The following is a 15,066-nucleotide window of genomic DNA, read 5'->3' on the forward strand; positions in this document are numbered from 1 at the left end:
TGTAGGTTCAAGGTTCGGCCGTCTGTAACCACAATCCGAACAACGGGCAGCATGTGTCAGAACGAAGCCGAGGAGAACCCTATTCCCGGTTTAAACAGCCGGCAATATCAGCAGTTTCTTGGAATATTTTTTGCTAAAGGAGCTTCGGTTGAAGACAAGATCCCACCAATCGCTAACATGGAAGGGACGTTCGACACTAGTAGCAAGTGGGTTGTGGACTCGGGTGCTACCGATCATATAACTCATAGCTCGATTGGTTTAATAATGATTTGAAAAGCACATGTGAGTTGCCCGATACTATACCCAACGGTACATCTATTCCGGTAGAAGGAAGAGGATCAAGCATTCTACCCAACGGAATACGAATTGAGAATGCATTACATGTCCCAACGTTTACTAGTAATCTTCTATCTGTTAGTCGTTTAGCGAATGATCTTCAGTGTGCTGTAACGTTTTTCCTTGAATTTTCTGTTATGCATTCTTTGTACTCGAAGAGATTGATTGGGGTGAGTAAATGCAAGCGAGGACTCTATCAAATTAGCACGGTTGGCAACACGAGAAAAGCAATGGCCACCGGTAGTGATTTATGGCATAAGCGTCTTGGACATGCTTCGCATGGAAAACTTTGTCTTTTGGATTTTGTTAAGAATGACTCTTTTGGAACAAACGGTACGTTTTGTGATTCTTGCACTAGGGCTAAGTTTACCAGATTTCCTTTTCCAATAAGTTCAAGAAAAACCCAAAGTTGTTTTGAGCTTTTACATTGTGATACTTGGGGAAGGTATAGGACTTCTTCACTTACAGGTGCCAACTATTTTTTAACCATAGTTGATGATTTTAGCCGATCTGTGTGGGTGTTTCTTTTAAAACACAAGTCAGAGGGGGTGATTGTTTAATTGGTTTCCACAAGATGATTAATACACAATTTAATAAAATTGTCAAGAGAGTTAGAAGTGACAATTGAGGTGAATTTACCTCAATCAGAATGCTCAAGTTTTACACCGAGCATGGTATTCTTCTTGAGACCACTTGCCCACATACACCGCAACAAAACGGAGTGGTGGAACGAAAACACCGTCATATCCTCGAAACGGCAAGGGCTTTGAAATTTGAAACTAAGTTGCCTACACATTTTTGGGGAGAATGCATCATGACGGCAGCCTACATTATAAACCGGCTTCCTTCATAAGTCATTGAAAACAAGACCCCTTATGAGATCATTTATGGACAAAAACCTGATTATGAAAGTTTAAAGGTTTTTGGTTGTCTGGTGTATCATCGTAGCACTGAAAACATGGGTGACAAGTTTGAGGAACGGGGTAGACCGGGATAATTTTTGGGTTATCCACAGGGTACCAAGGGTTATAAGATCTATGATGTAAAGAATGGCAATATGATAGTATCTAGAGATGTGAGGTTTGTTGAGAACACATTTCCTCATGACTCGCACATTAACTAAGAGAAAGATGAAGAACCGGAAATTTTTGAGTTTCCGATGATCAAAATCCATACGAAAACACGAACAATATATATGAAAAGAATGGGTCAGGACCCGATAGCCCAAACAATGAAGTGGATAAGAATATGCATGTTGGTGATGTTGTCACAAATGATACAACCAGTGGCAATTTGCCACAAAACGAGGGGTCAGCCCAAGTGGCAGAACCCACGGCCCAAACTGAAAGCATTGGGCAAGCTAATGTGACCGAACCCATAACTCAAACAGAAACAGAGCATGAAGAGGCCGCCAGGGAAAAACGTACTAGAACTCGTCCTTCTCGTTTCAATGATTATGTTGTGAATCTCCCATCGTCCGTTGATTAAGTTTCGCCCGAGTCCAGTCAACAATCCTTTACAGTATATCCTATTTCCAATTTTATTTCTTATGATAAATTCTCTAATTCACATCAAGCCTTTTTCACGGCCATCAATGTAAATGATGAGCCAAAGACTTTTAAGAAAGTTGTTCATAATGAAAATTGGAGAGAGACAATGAAAAAAGAAATAAAGGCACCTGAGACTAATGTGACATGGATCCAGATCTACCGGAGGGGAAACGGGCCATAGATTCAAAGTGGGTATACAATTTAAAATACTAGCCAAATTGGGAGATAGAAAGATACAAAGCAAGGTTGGTGGCAAAGGTTTTACTCAAATGGAAGGAATTGACTTCCATGACACCTTTGCCCCGGTGGCGAAACTTGTCATCGTTCGTACACTCTTAGCAGTTTCCGTAAAGAAGAATTGAATAATTCATCAGTTGGATGTGTATAATGCATTTTTGCATGGTGACTTGGATGAAGAAATTTACATGAAAATCCCACAAGGCTTTGAAAAAGGTAAGGAATCAAAGGTTTGCAAGCTAAAGAAATCCCTTTATGGGTTGAAACAAGCATCCAGGAATTGGTATCAAAAGTTTACATCTGCTCTGCACGAGTTTGGTTTTGAACAGTCAAAGCCTGATCACTCACTTTTTATATTTAAGACAACAAGTACCTTCGTAGCGGCTCTTATTTATGTTGATGATGTTATCATAGTGGGTAACAACTCAAAGAAAAATGAAGAAACAAAGATTTTCCTTGATAGAAAATTCGGCATCAAAGCCCTAGGTGTTCTGAAATATTTTCTGGGAATCGAAGTAGCACGGACAAAAGATGGTCTTGTTCTCAGTCAAAGAAAGTATGTTATGGACATTTTAGAAGATAGTGGTATGCTAGGTTGTAAACCATGTGCGTTTCCTATGGAACAAAACAATAAACTTGGTAAAGATAATGAAGAGGTGCGTGTTGATGCTAGAAAGTATAGACGATTAGTGGGTCGGCTTCTATTTACAAGCCACTAGACCTAACATTACTTATTCTGTAAACATTCTCAGTCAGTTCGTTGCTGATCCTCAACATAATCATATGGAAGCAGCTATAAGAGTTCTCAGATACTTGAAGTCCACTCCTGGTCAAGGTATTTTACTTTCAAATAGTGGTGGGGTGAATCTCATTGGATATACCGATTCGGATTGGCTTGGGTGTCAAGATACAAGACGATCACGAACCGGTTATGTTTTACTTCTAGGAGGGGCTCCCATTTCTTGGAAATCAAAAAGACAATCTGTTGTATCCAGGTCTTCCTCTGAGGCTCGGGCCATGGCATCGACAGTTAGTGAAGTTTTATGGGTTCGATGTCTCTTGAAACATCTGGATGTCTCCCAAACCGGTCCGACACAATTATTTTGTGATAATCTAGCGGTCAAACATATAGCAAATAATCCAGTTTTTCATGAATGCACTAAGCATGTTGAAATGGATTGCTACTTCGTTAGAGAATGTGTGAAGTCGAAGGATATTGAGCCATTACACATTGATACTAAGGAACACATTGCTGACTTGTTCACAAAAGCTCTTGGTGCTAGGTCGTTGCGGTTTCTACTCGAAAAGTTGGGCATTTGTGACATTCATGCTCCAACTTGCGGAGAAGTATAGAAAGAGATATTTTTTTATTATCATTTCCTTTTATCATTTTGTATTTATACCCTTTGGGTATTTTCCTTTGGTGTGAGATTAAGAAATAAACCTACCAATTTCTTTACGTTTGAAAATAATTTTGAATATCAAGCAAGAAGGTATACGACCTTATAAAATCGTTTTCATATATAAAATCCCACCAATGATCTAAACGAAAAAACTCGAAACTATTAGAACCAACCTAGGGAGTCTAAGATGCAACAACCTTTGATGAGAAGTGGTTATCCTTTGATGATGAATTCTCCACAATGATGTATCCACATTAAAGCAAGTGGCGCCGATAAAGTGCTAGCCTCTCAAGAATATCAAGATCATAGATGGAAGAACAAACTTCTTCTAATGTTAAGTATGTTGTCTATTAGTGATTTATAGTCAAGAACACCTTAGAGTGTTGCACTTGCTAGCCCAAAACTGATTCTAGCATGTGTGTATGTATGGTTACCGTTTTTGGAAGAGGATAGGATAGATGACTTCCCAACTTGGATGCCATGTCAAGAATGAAATCCTTTATTTTCTAGGATTTGAACTCAAAACCTTTGAATGTTTAAAAGACTTTGTCTCTACCACCGAGTCAGCAACCGTAGAACAAAAAGGAGCCAATTAGAAGAGAAATGTATGGGACGATTGGAGAGAAAGAGAAAGGGCATGGTACAACTGCCATAACTACTAAAAGGTAATGTTGCAAAAGTCGCTAGGCAGTCCCTAGGCGGCCGACCCCCTTGGAGGGAGTACTCGGAGCACTCGGGGAGTACTCAGAGAGTACTCGGACATGATAAATATAAAGAAAATTAGATTTTGGGTAATATATATATTTCAAATATCATAAGTTTACTAATATTTATAACAAAATAAATGAATATCAATATAAATAAGATAAATACATTTTTAAACACTAAATTATTCTAAAAAATGTTAATCGCTAATTAAAAATAATGATATTTGTTCTTTAATATTATAGAAATACAAATTATGTTGTATTTTTTAAGTCAAAATAGACCCAAGTTAACCGACTAGATGTGATTCAGGCTAATGTTGACCACCTTTGACCAAATTTTAGTAACTGGGCGGGGTTAAAGAAACTCCCCTCGGCACCATACCTTGTAGCGAGTACTCGGCCTTGTAGACCTACTTTTACAACATTGCTAAAAGGTTACAATCTTGTACATCATGCTTTGCAATGTGTATATTGTTGTATCTTAAGTCGTAACCAAATTAGTTCAACATCAACTAGATTCTGAATATCTAGTGCAGTCTTGGTTATAAACTAACAATAATATGATTAGTTAGCAGTTGCTACTTAGATTAATGTATATTTGATTAACCCTTAGGACATCATATATTATGGCTATAATGATATTTGTTGAGTGTTGGGCGTATATATGATTTCAACATGAACCCACCGGCCCGACAATTGTCAGGCTTATTCGATCTCCTCAAATAATTTGATGTCAAATCAATGCTAATCCGATTCGTGTTTAGTTATGTTATGAATGTTCGGGTTTTTACTTCATTTATTTACAATGTCGTAGGCCCGTAAATGACTTTTACATAACATCTTGATACGTAAAAACTTATGTCTAGAACAACTAAATTGAAAATTTCATACAACAAAGTATGAAGTTTCTTAATTACTTACGTAGTTCCATTTATATCGAATATACAATAGTTAGGTATAATATATATACATTGAATCTCCACACATAAGACTAAAATATCATAGAATTCAAAGTAACAAAGATTGTGGATCTTGTCAAGTTAATCTAAGGAAAGAGTCATTAAACTTGCTTTTTTACCCAGTAGGCATATGGCCACCCGATGGAATTGGTTCATCTCGATAAAAGTTAACATATTGAGTTGGCGGATATCTTCTCATTCTCATTGGCTTCATACTCGCCTTTATCTGGTGGATTAGGAATTTATATGCCGTCGGATTTCTGTAAAGTTGAGGAGTCTATGGATAATTTATTTTGTTCTTGTGAGATTGCTTCGAGTGTATGGATCGCTATTACCAAATGGATTGATTTACTACCGATTCAAACATTCTTGATCTCGGGGATATTGAATTGGCTTGATTCGGCACCTGTATCAGGTAAGAAAAGAAAGCGGATTCTTGGTATTAGTATTAGAGCTTGGTGGATGATCTGGAGGTCCCGAAATAATGTTTTCATGCGAGACAAAGAGAAAATACCCTTTTGATAATGTTAGAATTTAGAAATTACTCGTCTCGGCGGTTTAATAGTAGAGATGCTATATTTGCGATTAGTTTGTCTGAGTAGATTAAAAGGCCTCTTTTTTATGTAATTAATTCTTGTCTTTCCTTCTAGCTTTTTGCTAGTTTTTATTTAATGTGATTGTTTGGAAAAAAAAAAACAAGTGACTAAGTGAGTCTTTGGTTATGATTACGGATTCCTCAAGTTTTCTACAGTAAAATTAATGAAAACTAAACTGAATATAAAACGATCACAACCGAATCGAAAAACAAATTTTAGTTCATTTTGATATTTTTTTTAATTTAGTCGATTTGTAACAAAATGTTGAACACTCCAAATCAAAGTAGCTGAGAACATCTCTAATTGGACAAGCCGATGTTTAAAAACTTGACTGCCAGTTTGAATCATAAAGCCAACCAGGTTCAATGAACCAACAAAATTGTTTTACTGTCTCACGTATATAAGTAACCAGTTAATCGAACACATTACACACATATCTCGTTTGGTAATCGTCGTAGCGCACAAGTTTGGACACTAAAAAGTAATTTAAAAAACAACAAAAAGAACACATTTTCATATCCTTTAGGTTATATTATGAATATTTGTTTTCCTGATAATATAAATGGTGCTTCCCCTTGCAGAGTGCATGGTACTGTTAGGGGTGTTCAAAGTCGGATATTTGAACATTTAGGATAGTGGATTCACTATCCGAATCCGTATCCGAAATTTCTGATATCCGGAGTTCGTATATCTGAAATTTCGGATAGTGAATCAGATATTCAAAGATCTGGAAGAAAAAAAAACCTTGCTTTAAAAAATATTAATTATACAAAAAATTTTGAAGAATTATTATTAAAAATATTTTGATATCCGAAGAATTAATCAAATTACCCGAAATATCCAAAAAATTAACCAAAGTACCCGAAATATCCGAAAAGTTAACCAAACTACCTGAAATAGCCGAAAATTCAACCGAACTACCCGAAAACTATTCGAAAAATATCCGAAAGATCCTAAAAGTATCCAGAATTTATAAGTAATATTTATTTTATTAATAACTAAAAAGTTAATTCAGATATCCGAAATATCCGAAAATTTTCAAAATCACTACCCGAAGCCGAATCTGAAATTCAGACATCCAAAACTTAAGTGATCTAACTGAGACAAACTTTTTGTTTATTGACCTAATTTAGACAAAACAAAATATGAGTGACTTAATCGAAACAAACTTAAAACTTAGTTACTGTTTTATAGTGTTTTCCTAGTTTGAAACTATAAATACTTTATGAGCATTTTCTAGTTGTTTTAAGGTTCTTTTTTCTTTCTTTCTTTGTTTTTTTTTTTCTTTTCTGTTCTTTTCTATTTTTAGTTTAAACTATTTTGTAACCACTCAATTGTGTATCCAATTTGAACCAAAAAAAAACATAACATATATGAAATAACAAAACTTTCTGTCAACGTTGACCGTTTATCTTTTACAAAAGAGAACAAAATGGCAACTAATTATATTCATGTATCTGGAAAAGTTAAAAATTATATTTGTTGTCTCAACCTTTTAATAGATCTATCTATTCTAATAAAAGTCTACCACTTTTACCACTTGTCAATATCATAGTTTTCTTCACCTTTTTTCAACCAATTTTCATATATGATCCTTATCTTTTAAGTTATTTCAATATATGACATTAAAATTATAGGTTTATTCCAACTAAATCTATTACTACATATAATAAATATTCTCCATATGGATTGACAAGAGATGATTAGTGAATTTTGAAGTGTTAATTAAAGTGTTTATTATGATTTATATTCAAAATAATAAACAATAAACATTCGATTCATAATATGTGGAATGAGAACAATCGACTTGGACTAAATTCTGATAACGTTAGCGGCTAAGGCTTAGCCTTAATACCTAAAAATACATATGGTTTTAAAACTAAAAGTTTTCGGGTTGACCCGAAACCTAGAATTCGGACCCAAGAACCAACCCGAATTACTTCGGTTCAGGTTTGTATTAGTATTTTCTTGGGTTCTAGTTTCTCGGGTCAGGTTAGTTTGGGTTCAGGTACGGGTTTTCTTGGGTTGGGTTTCATGTTACGGGTATAAGTGGCAGCTAAATATAAATAAAAATCACTACATTCATTTTATGCAACTTTAAATCTTCTAATATTCTTTTAACTCAGAATAATCACTATTATTTGAACATGGTTTTAATGTTAGTTTGTATTTTTCATTTTCCTGGCAATTACAATCATTGAAATAAAAAAAATCATTTTGTTATATTTAAATTTTAGGTTTTTATGTTGCTTGATTATACAATTTTTAATTGTAAAATATAAAGTTAATTAAAAACTTGTCATACACATAATATTAATAACAACAAATTTATCATGATAAATCAATTTAAAATTGTAAATATTCTAAGGATAATTATATCATCAAAGTTCATGTATATGGTTTTTGGGATACTCATGTTTTTTTATAAACATGAGAAGATGTTCTCAAATGACATCATATTAATTGATTAAAAGCTATGATATTTTATGTGTATGAATATATTTTTTTATTAGTATCATGGATATATATTATCATTTATCTAGAGTTGGTATGTACTTGGAGAACCTTTTTTGTCACACGCACAACTATATATAGCTATATTAAGAGTTATAAGCAGGCCTATATGTTACTTTATTAAGAGTTCAAGCAGACATGAACTAAAAATTTTGATTTTTGATAAACAATGTATACATGCTAATACAATCACAAATGTAGTGTAATTTTAATTTAATTGTATTAACAATATATGATCAATTTGTTGACTGTATTACATTTAATAGTCAAAGTTTAAAATTTTCAACAATTACCCGTGTAATACACGGGCCTCAAACTAGTTTAGCTTATGAAACTAGATATATGAAATTGGATGGCTGTTACAGGAGTTGTTACAGGGTTGAGTTATAATAAGAAGATTAGTTTTCCTAAAAATAATAAGAAATAATCTTGTTTATTTATTTTAAAATTGAATGGTTGAGATTAGATTAGAGATATCATAAAATGTAAAAGGTAAGGGCATAATAGGGATAACACATTTGTTGACTTTCTCTCTCCACATGCAAGACACATATCAAATACCCCCATCAATTTAAAACACTCATAACTTTTTTATACGACATTTTTTTTTCAAAACAATTTCACCATAATAACGAGTGTTTTTTTATCTTTTATATGAGTACCATATTGCTATATAAAAATAAAAAAAAATTCGTGGGTTTTTTACAACGTGTGTTTTATCAAAATTGTATTTTACAAAATTGTGTTATACAAGTGTGTTTTATTTTTTTCATGGTGTTTTTTGCATTGTGTTTTTTACATTATGTAATTTAATTGTGTTTTTCATTGTGTTTTTGTCATTGTGTTTTTATTTTCATAATGTTTATTCCATTGTGGTTTTTACATTGTGTCTTTTTCATTGTGTTCTTCATAGTGTTTTATTTTCCGGCGAAATTTCCGAAGACTTTTCCGACAAGGTGGTGGCGGTGGGCGGTGGTGGTTGTAGGAGATAAATGAAAATTTAAGTGGGTTTTAATTAAGTGGTTTTTGAAATTAAATTAAGTGGGTTTTTAATATTAAGGTATTAGACAAAAATACCCTCCTTCCTAGCCTTCTTAGGATAATCAAACTTTTTATTTGATCTTTTCTCTTATTATATATATTAAAAAGCAGATTCTTTACTTACAAATCTACTATTCCATTTGCTGTTGCTATGTTTATTATTTTTTTTAAGTATACATGTGCTTTAAGTTCACCATTCAATTCCACCACCTTTAGTTCCCAACTTTACTAATTTCTTCTTCCTTCATTTTAATTTTTGTTGGAGCACAGAAATCATCATCTTCATAGAAGTTTTTTAATTCAACCTGATAAGTGGGTTACTTGGTTCATGTTTTATCACAACTAGGTAGAATTAAAACTAAAACATAAACCAAGTAACCCACTTACCAAGTAGAATTAAAAGACAACTTCTATGAAGATGATTTCTGGTGCTCCAACAAAAGTTAAAATGAAGGAAGAAGAAATTAGTAAAGCTAGGAGCTAAAGGCGGTGGAATTGAGTGATGAACATAAAGCACACGTATACTTAAAGAAAATAATAAACTAAGCAACAGTAAATGGAATAGTAAATTTGTGAGTAGAGAAAGATCTGCTTTTAAATATATATATATATATATATATATATATATATATATATATATAGTTGTGATGTTAATCCTCTACGATCTATGTGCTTAATCAGACCTAATTTCGGTCGGGTATCTTTGGTCGTGTAGCTTAGTTTGCTATTTTTTGGTTTATTAACAATGTTTAATTGATGCTCATCTTAGTCATCATCACCATCAAATGATGTTGATATATTATGAAAATACATTTTTATAGCTTAATTTCAAGAATACCCAATGTGTTAATCAGACCCAACAATTTATGATTGATAATACTTGACATCTTAGGCCTTCCAAAGGTTTCTTGCTTAGAGTTTATTACTCATAAGAACTAATTAGAGTAGACTAAAGTTGGACATATATATATATATATTAAAATGAAACCTTACACCACTCCACCTCAGTCATTAACAATTGAACCATAAATAGGATAACCTATTTGATATTTTGTCCGGTTTTAAAATCATTAATTTCCAGGGATGGGCAAGTGTGGGTTCACCCACAAAAATAAAAACATATATAATTGGTTTATCAAATCATATGAACACATGTAAGGAAAAATGCTCAGTAAAAAAATTTGTTCAAGGAAAGTAGAAAGTGGTTAATAAAAACTTGTTCATAGAAAGTAGAAGTAAAAAATTTCAACGCTTTTGTCATAATGTGTAACTAAACCAGTGGGAAACTAATTAGTCATGGACTCATGGCATATGAATTCAAAAACTGTTGCCTTAAACATGCCAATGGTGCTGAGTTGAAGGCTTCAATGGCATGAACCAACTGTAATTCATCTACACAATGGCTTGCATCACTACCTACACTGATCTATAGCTATATATACCCAACAAAATACCATCAGCTAGTTACTTTCAACACAACATACATCAATTATAATATATTACAAGTGTTGATAAATCTCTTTATAGCAATGGAAAATAAACCAAAGACAACGGCGCAAATTGTGGTGGCGGCAGTGGTGATGGGACTATTGGTTCAAGTAACCGTGGCACACCCATGTGGTAGCACGTTTTTCTCGGCCTTGGTGCAACTGATACCTTGTCGTGCATCAGTTGCACCATTTAGCCCCATTCCACCTAATGAATCTTGTTGTAATGCGATCAAGGTTCTTGGTCAACCTTGTTTGTGTGTTCTGGTCAACGGTCCTCCAATCTCTGGTGTCGATCGTAGTATGGCTATGCAACTTCCTGAGAAATGCAGTGTCAATTTTGAACCATGTACCAAATCTATACATGCATACACACACTTATATATGTATTTGTAACTGTATCACTTTCAAAATCTTGTTTGATGCTGTGTATGTGGTTGCAGGTGAACTTGTGAAGAAGAAAGAGTGAGGGCCAAGTGAGCTCTGGTCGAAAATCCAAGAGAATAAACAAGTGTATCTATCGCGTGTTGAAATTTAAGGCGTTTAGTATTACATAGATCCTAGGTTTTCATGTTTTGTCATTTGATATTAGTTATATCTTTAATGTTCTTGCAATAGAACATTTCAAGGGTTAAATGTTATATCATCATAGAATCTAACGAAGCTTTCAAGTCTCTCGTGTTACAAACCGCCATTCTTCATCTCGTCTCGTTCACAGAATGGAAGAGATAAATGAAAATGACATGTTGACATAGCTCCAAATTGGGCTCACGTGTAGTCCTGGGCCCATTGGGCCCAGTCCAATTTGAGTCCTATGCTAATATACTTTTAAGCAGCTCATTCTTACATACATATATTTCTTACGTACATATATTTACGTAAGGCATAGCGTTACTGACTCAACCATCAGAGCGTGTGTGATTCTGGGGGCCAGCCTCAGATCACCTTCTAATGGGTTCTCTGCATATTACGGGCCCGACAACCAAGCAAGAACCCACTTGAAAATATATCACAAAAACTTCCTTACAAAGTTCTTGATCCACATTGGGTCAAGCAAACATTGGATATAATCCTTAAATTCAAAGGACAAAGTCTTATCTAATAAACATAAACTAAATAATTTACATTTTACAATAACATAACTGGCATACAACAATCAATTACTTGACGGTTTTCTATTGGTACCTGTCGATCATATGGTGGGGCCTGATTGTAATTGTTTGATTTAACACTTGCACCTTGCTCGTGCTTCGTTCAATTCCTAAAGTCCAAAAACAGGAAAATTCATAAGGTAAAAAACACAAAAAATAAATATAAAAACTATTGTAGGGGTATGGTACTAAACCCGGCTTACGACCTTAATTTATTATGTCCGGCTTATTTTATTATATGGACTAATACAATATTATTGGGCTGAGGGGGTTTTGTGGAGGTAACCCTAACTGGGCTAGGCCCATTAGGGTACCATGATGGTGGCCATGAGGCTCCCTATATAAGGAGGTCTCCACCTCCTTATTAAGGGTTGTTGTTGCTCTCAATAAGAGCCACTACCATAACCATTTTTGTGTCTGTAAACAAGAGATCCTCGAGATTTCTTAGCAGTCACCTCCACACCCCCAAAAACCATTGCAGATCTTAAACTACCGGAGAAGAAGATCGAGTCGTGGTTCGTTTTCTTCTCGAACACCGAGGAACATCGTCTTGGATCAGGTCAGATTCATTTCATGCTTTTACAACTATGTTAAAGATTCATGTGATTTTAGATTTATATACCTGCAGTTCCTTTTGAAGGTTTTTGATGTACTCAACTGCCATATCTAACATATCTGCTGTATTCGTTTGCTGCAAATTTTGTTATACAAAATTGTCAGTTTCACTTCTCGGCTGATGATAATCCAAATTTCTCTCTTTCAAAATTAATTTATGGTAATAGTTACAAATTGAGTATTAATGAATATGGTTGGAGGTGGTAAAGTATGAAGTTTAACATGGATCAAACAAACTCCAAACTCGGGTCGGTTTATCAACAATAACTAAGTCAACTCATTTTACGCAACCAGGTTAAATATCTCCTCACAAATCAAGAGACAATGAATGTCATTTGTTTCATTTTAATTATAAAATTTAGTATGTCAGCTAAAATGGATTGTTTAATTATCTATAAAAAATCCAAGTAAAACAACCTTTTACAAATATAGAAACAAATTTAACAAAATCGATTGTTTGATTATCTTGCTTTTAGTAATTCAAAACAAGAATTATATTACTAAATTTGAGGGCTGGGAAATGTTACCTTGTCAATATCAGGGAAAAGCTCTTGCAGCCTTTTGATTCTTTCACTGATTCGGGTTCTTCTTTCCTAAAATTAATGCCCAAATGATAACAAATTAGTGTCAAATTTAACTGAAACCGAACATATAATTATACGAAGATTAAATTTTAAGATATCCATACCCTCTCTGCAATGCTTCGTGGGTGTGTGGCGAATCCTCTTTTTGCACGCGTTTTCCACGGAACTGTGGATTCTTGTTGAAAATGCAAATAATTATCAACATTAGCCATCTCGGAAGACGTTTTTGGCAAGCTCATATGATGAACCAAAGTAGGAGTATTGGTTCCAGTCTCTCCACTCTACAAACAGGTTCACATGAATCAAAAAAACAATATAATAACATAATAGAAACGTAATGCGGGTTACAAAGAAGCATTATTGAATCAAGATTGTACCTGAGACATCTTTAAAACACCATCCCTGCTTCTTTTCATGCTACTGAAAGTAGATTCTTGCAATTCGTTATCGTTTTCAGCTATTTGCGGCAAGAACCTTGACGAAGAAGATGACGGCCCTAATGAGAAGCTGATATGGTTATTCGATGTCCCTAATGTACTCGATGAACTGCCTGTTTTGATGCTGGTAAAACCTGTGTTTCAAGAACAAAATCAAAACAAATGAATCAAATCATAATTTTGTTGGATGCTAAACTTTCTACAAGTGTCTAGTACTGCTTGACTTATAATGTCTAGTTCTTATTGACTTTTAGTAAGTAACCACTTGATACTGAAAAGAATTGCCATTTGCTGTTAAATTAAGATCAGTGAAGGTTACTTCTGGTATCCAAAAGGCAATAAAGCATAAAGTCAACTGCTAATAGTACATGTCAGTTGATAATATCATAATACTGTTAATAACTTTGAACATAATAATAATAAATCAAAGCACAAGTTGAATTAAATTAAAGTCAAAAAAACTACTCCGTATTATTCACCATTTTCAACGGTCAACGCCGATAGAAATCCAGCTGGAGTACTATTCTGCCTACCGAGATTCGAAACCCTAGCTCCAAACGACGACGTACCGTCCAGATTACTGTGATTCGTATAACCGTAACCACCTGTATCGTTTAACGGCGGCAAATTCGGCACTCGCCGTCCACCGCCCATCGGCGGCGGCGCTAGATCCTTCCGTTCCTGCAGAAACTCTCGCACATCAGATTCGGACGACGGCGTAAACTCATCGGCGCCGCCGTTGTCGGTGAGTAGATTGGAGAAGAAGGAGCTAGGAGTTGACCGGTAGCGTAACAACGAGCTACGATTATTATTATTATTATTATCATCAGTAACATCATCATCTGGTTGAGTCTGATACGGATCTAATGAAATCAGCTGTTTGATCTTGGCAAACTCTCCGTCAGACGGATGCTTGAACGTGGATGAATAGAGTAGCGAGTTCATATCTCGAGAAATCGCATCGGATGAGCCGTTAACGCCATACATACTATTGTATTGAAGCTTGTGATGGTAGATGATGATAATAATATGTGAGAGTGAGATGGATATTATTATTATTATTATTATTATTATTATGTTTGAAGGAGGAATCAGCGAAGGGATGAGGGAATCAAATGAGATGATGAATCTTAAAGTCTAAACGGTGGAAGACGTAAATAGAAAGTTGCGGCCTTATTGGCGGTATAACGTAAATAGTAGAAGGAAAGCTTGAATGTTCAAAAAAAGAAAGTTGCGGCCTTTGCTTTATTTAGTGAAACAATTGGCTGGTTTTCTTGTAAAATATATTTACGTTCATGCCTCTTTTAGAAACCTACTGTTTTCTAGGGGTAAAGCAAATGCTATTTGGAGACATACTGTGTGATAATAAAGTCGTTACTTTTTCTCACTTCTATTCGTACAAATCTATATTGGGTTTTTAATTTTAAAAATATATATAACTAGCTTTTA

General features: G+C 34.3%; 2 protein-coding genes across 2 annotated transcripts; one reads left to right on the top strand and one right to left on the bottom strand.

The window, feature by feature from the left end:
* The first annotated feature begins 10,348 nt into the window (after positions 1-10,348).
* LOC143632023 (uncharacterized) lies at positions 10,349-11,491 on the top strand. Its single transcript, XM_077100619.1, has 3 exons — positions 10,349-10,537; positions 10,574-11,179; positions 11,274-11,491. Exons 2-3 carry the CDS (start codon positions 10,873-10,875, stop codon positions 11,297-11,299), a joined length of 333 nt encoding a protein of 110 aa, XP_076956734.1. The 5' UTR covers positions 10,349-10,537; positions 10,574-10,872; the 3' UTR covers positions 11,300-11,491.
* Positions 11,492-11,764: 273 nt separating this feature from the next.
* On the bottom strand, positions 11,765-14,676 carry LOC143632024 (transcription factor bHLH130-like). Its single transcript, XM_077100620.1, has 6 exons — positions 14,097-14,676; positions 13,558-13,751; positions 13,285-13,461; positions 13,124-13,189; positions 12,604-12,672; positions 11,765-12,091 (listed from the first exon to the last, which is right to left on the bottom strand). Exons 1-6 carry the CDS (start codon positions 14,602-14,604, stop codon positions 12,056-12,058), a joined length of 1,050 nt encoding a protein of 349 aa, XP_076956735.1. The 5' UTR covers positions 14,605-14,676; the 3' UTR covers positions 11,765-12,055.
* Between the last annotated feature and the right edge of the window lie 390 nt (positions 14,677-15,066).

This window comes from Bidens hawaiensis, unplaced genomic scaffold (genome assembly GCF_021521415.1).
Source record: "Bidens hawaiensis isolate Kalapana, Puna unplaced genomic scaffold, B.hawaiensis_p1.1 tig00006359_1, whole genome shotgun sequence".
NCBI lineage: Eukaryota > Viridiplantae > Streptophyta > Magnoliopsida > Asterales > Asteraceae > Bidens > Bidens hawaiensis.

Bases quoted from the DNA above. Each gene is read 5' to 3' on its own strand.
- LOC143632023 (XM_077100619.1), top strand. From the start codon at position 10,873: ATGGAAAATAAACCAAAGACAACGGCGCAAATTGTGGTGGCGGCAGTG. The intron at 11,180-11,273 runs GTACCAAATCTA...ATGTGGTTGCAG, and splicing joins CAGTGTCAATTTTGAACCAT to GTGAACTTGTGAAGAAGAAA.
- LOC143632024 (XM_077100620.1), bottom strand. From the start codon at position 14,604: ATGTATGGCGTTAACGGCTCATCCGATGCGATTTCTCGAGATATGAAC. The intron at 13,462-13,557 runs GTACAATCTTGA...ACCTGTTTGTAG, and splicing joins GTGTTTTAAAGATGTCTCAG to AGTGGAGAGACTGGAACCAA. The intron at 12,092-12,603 runs GTATATAAATCT...TTTGGACTTTAG, and splicing joins ACCTTCAAAAGGAACTGCAG to GAATTGAACGAAGCACGAGC.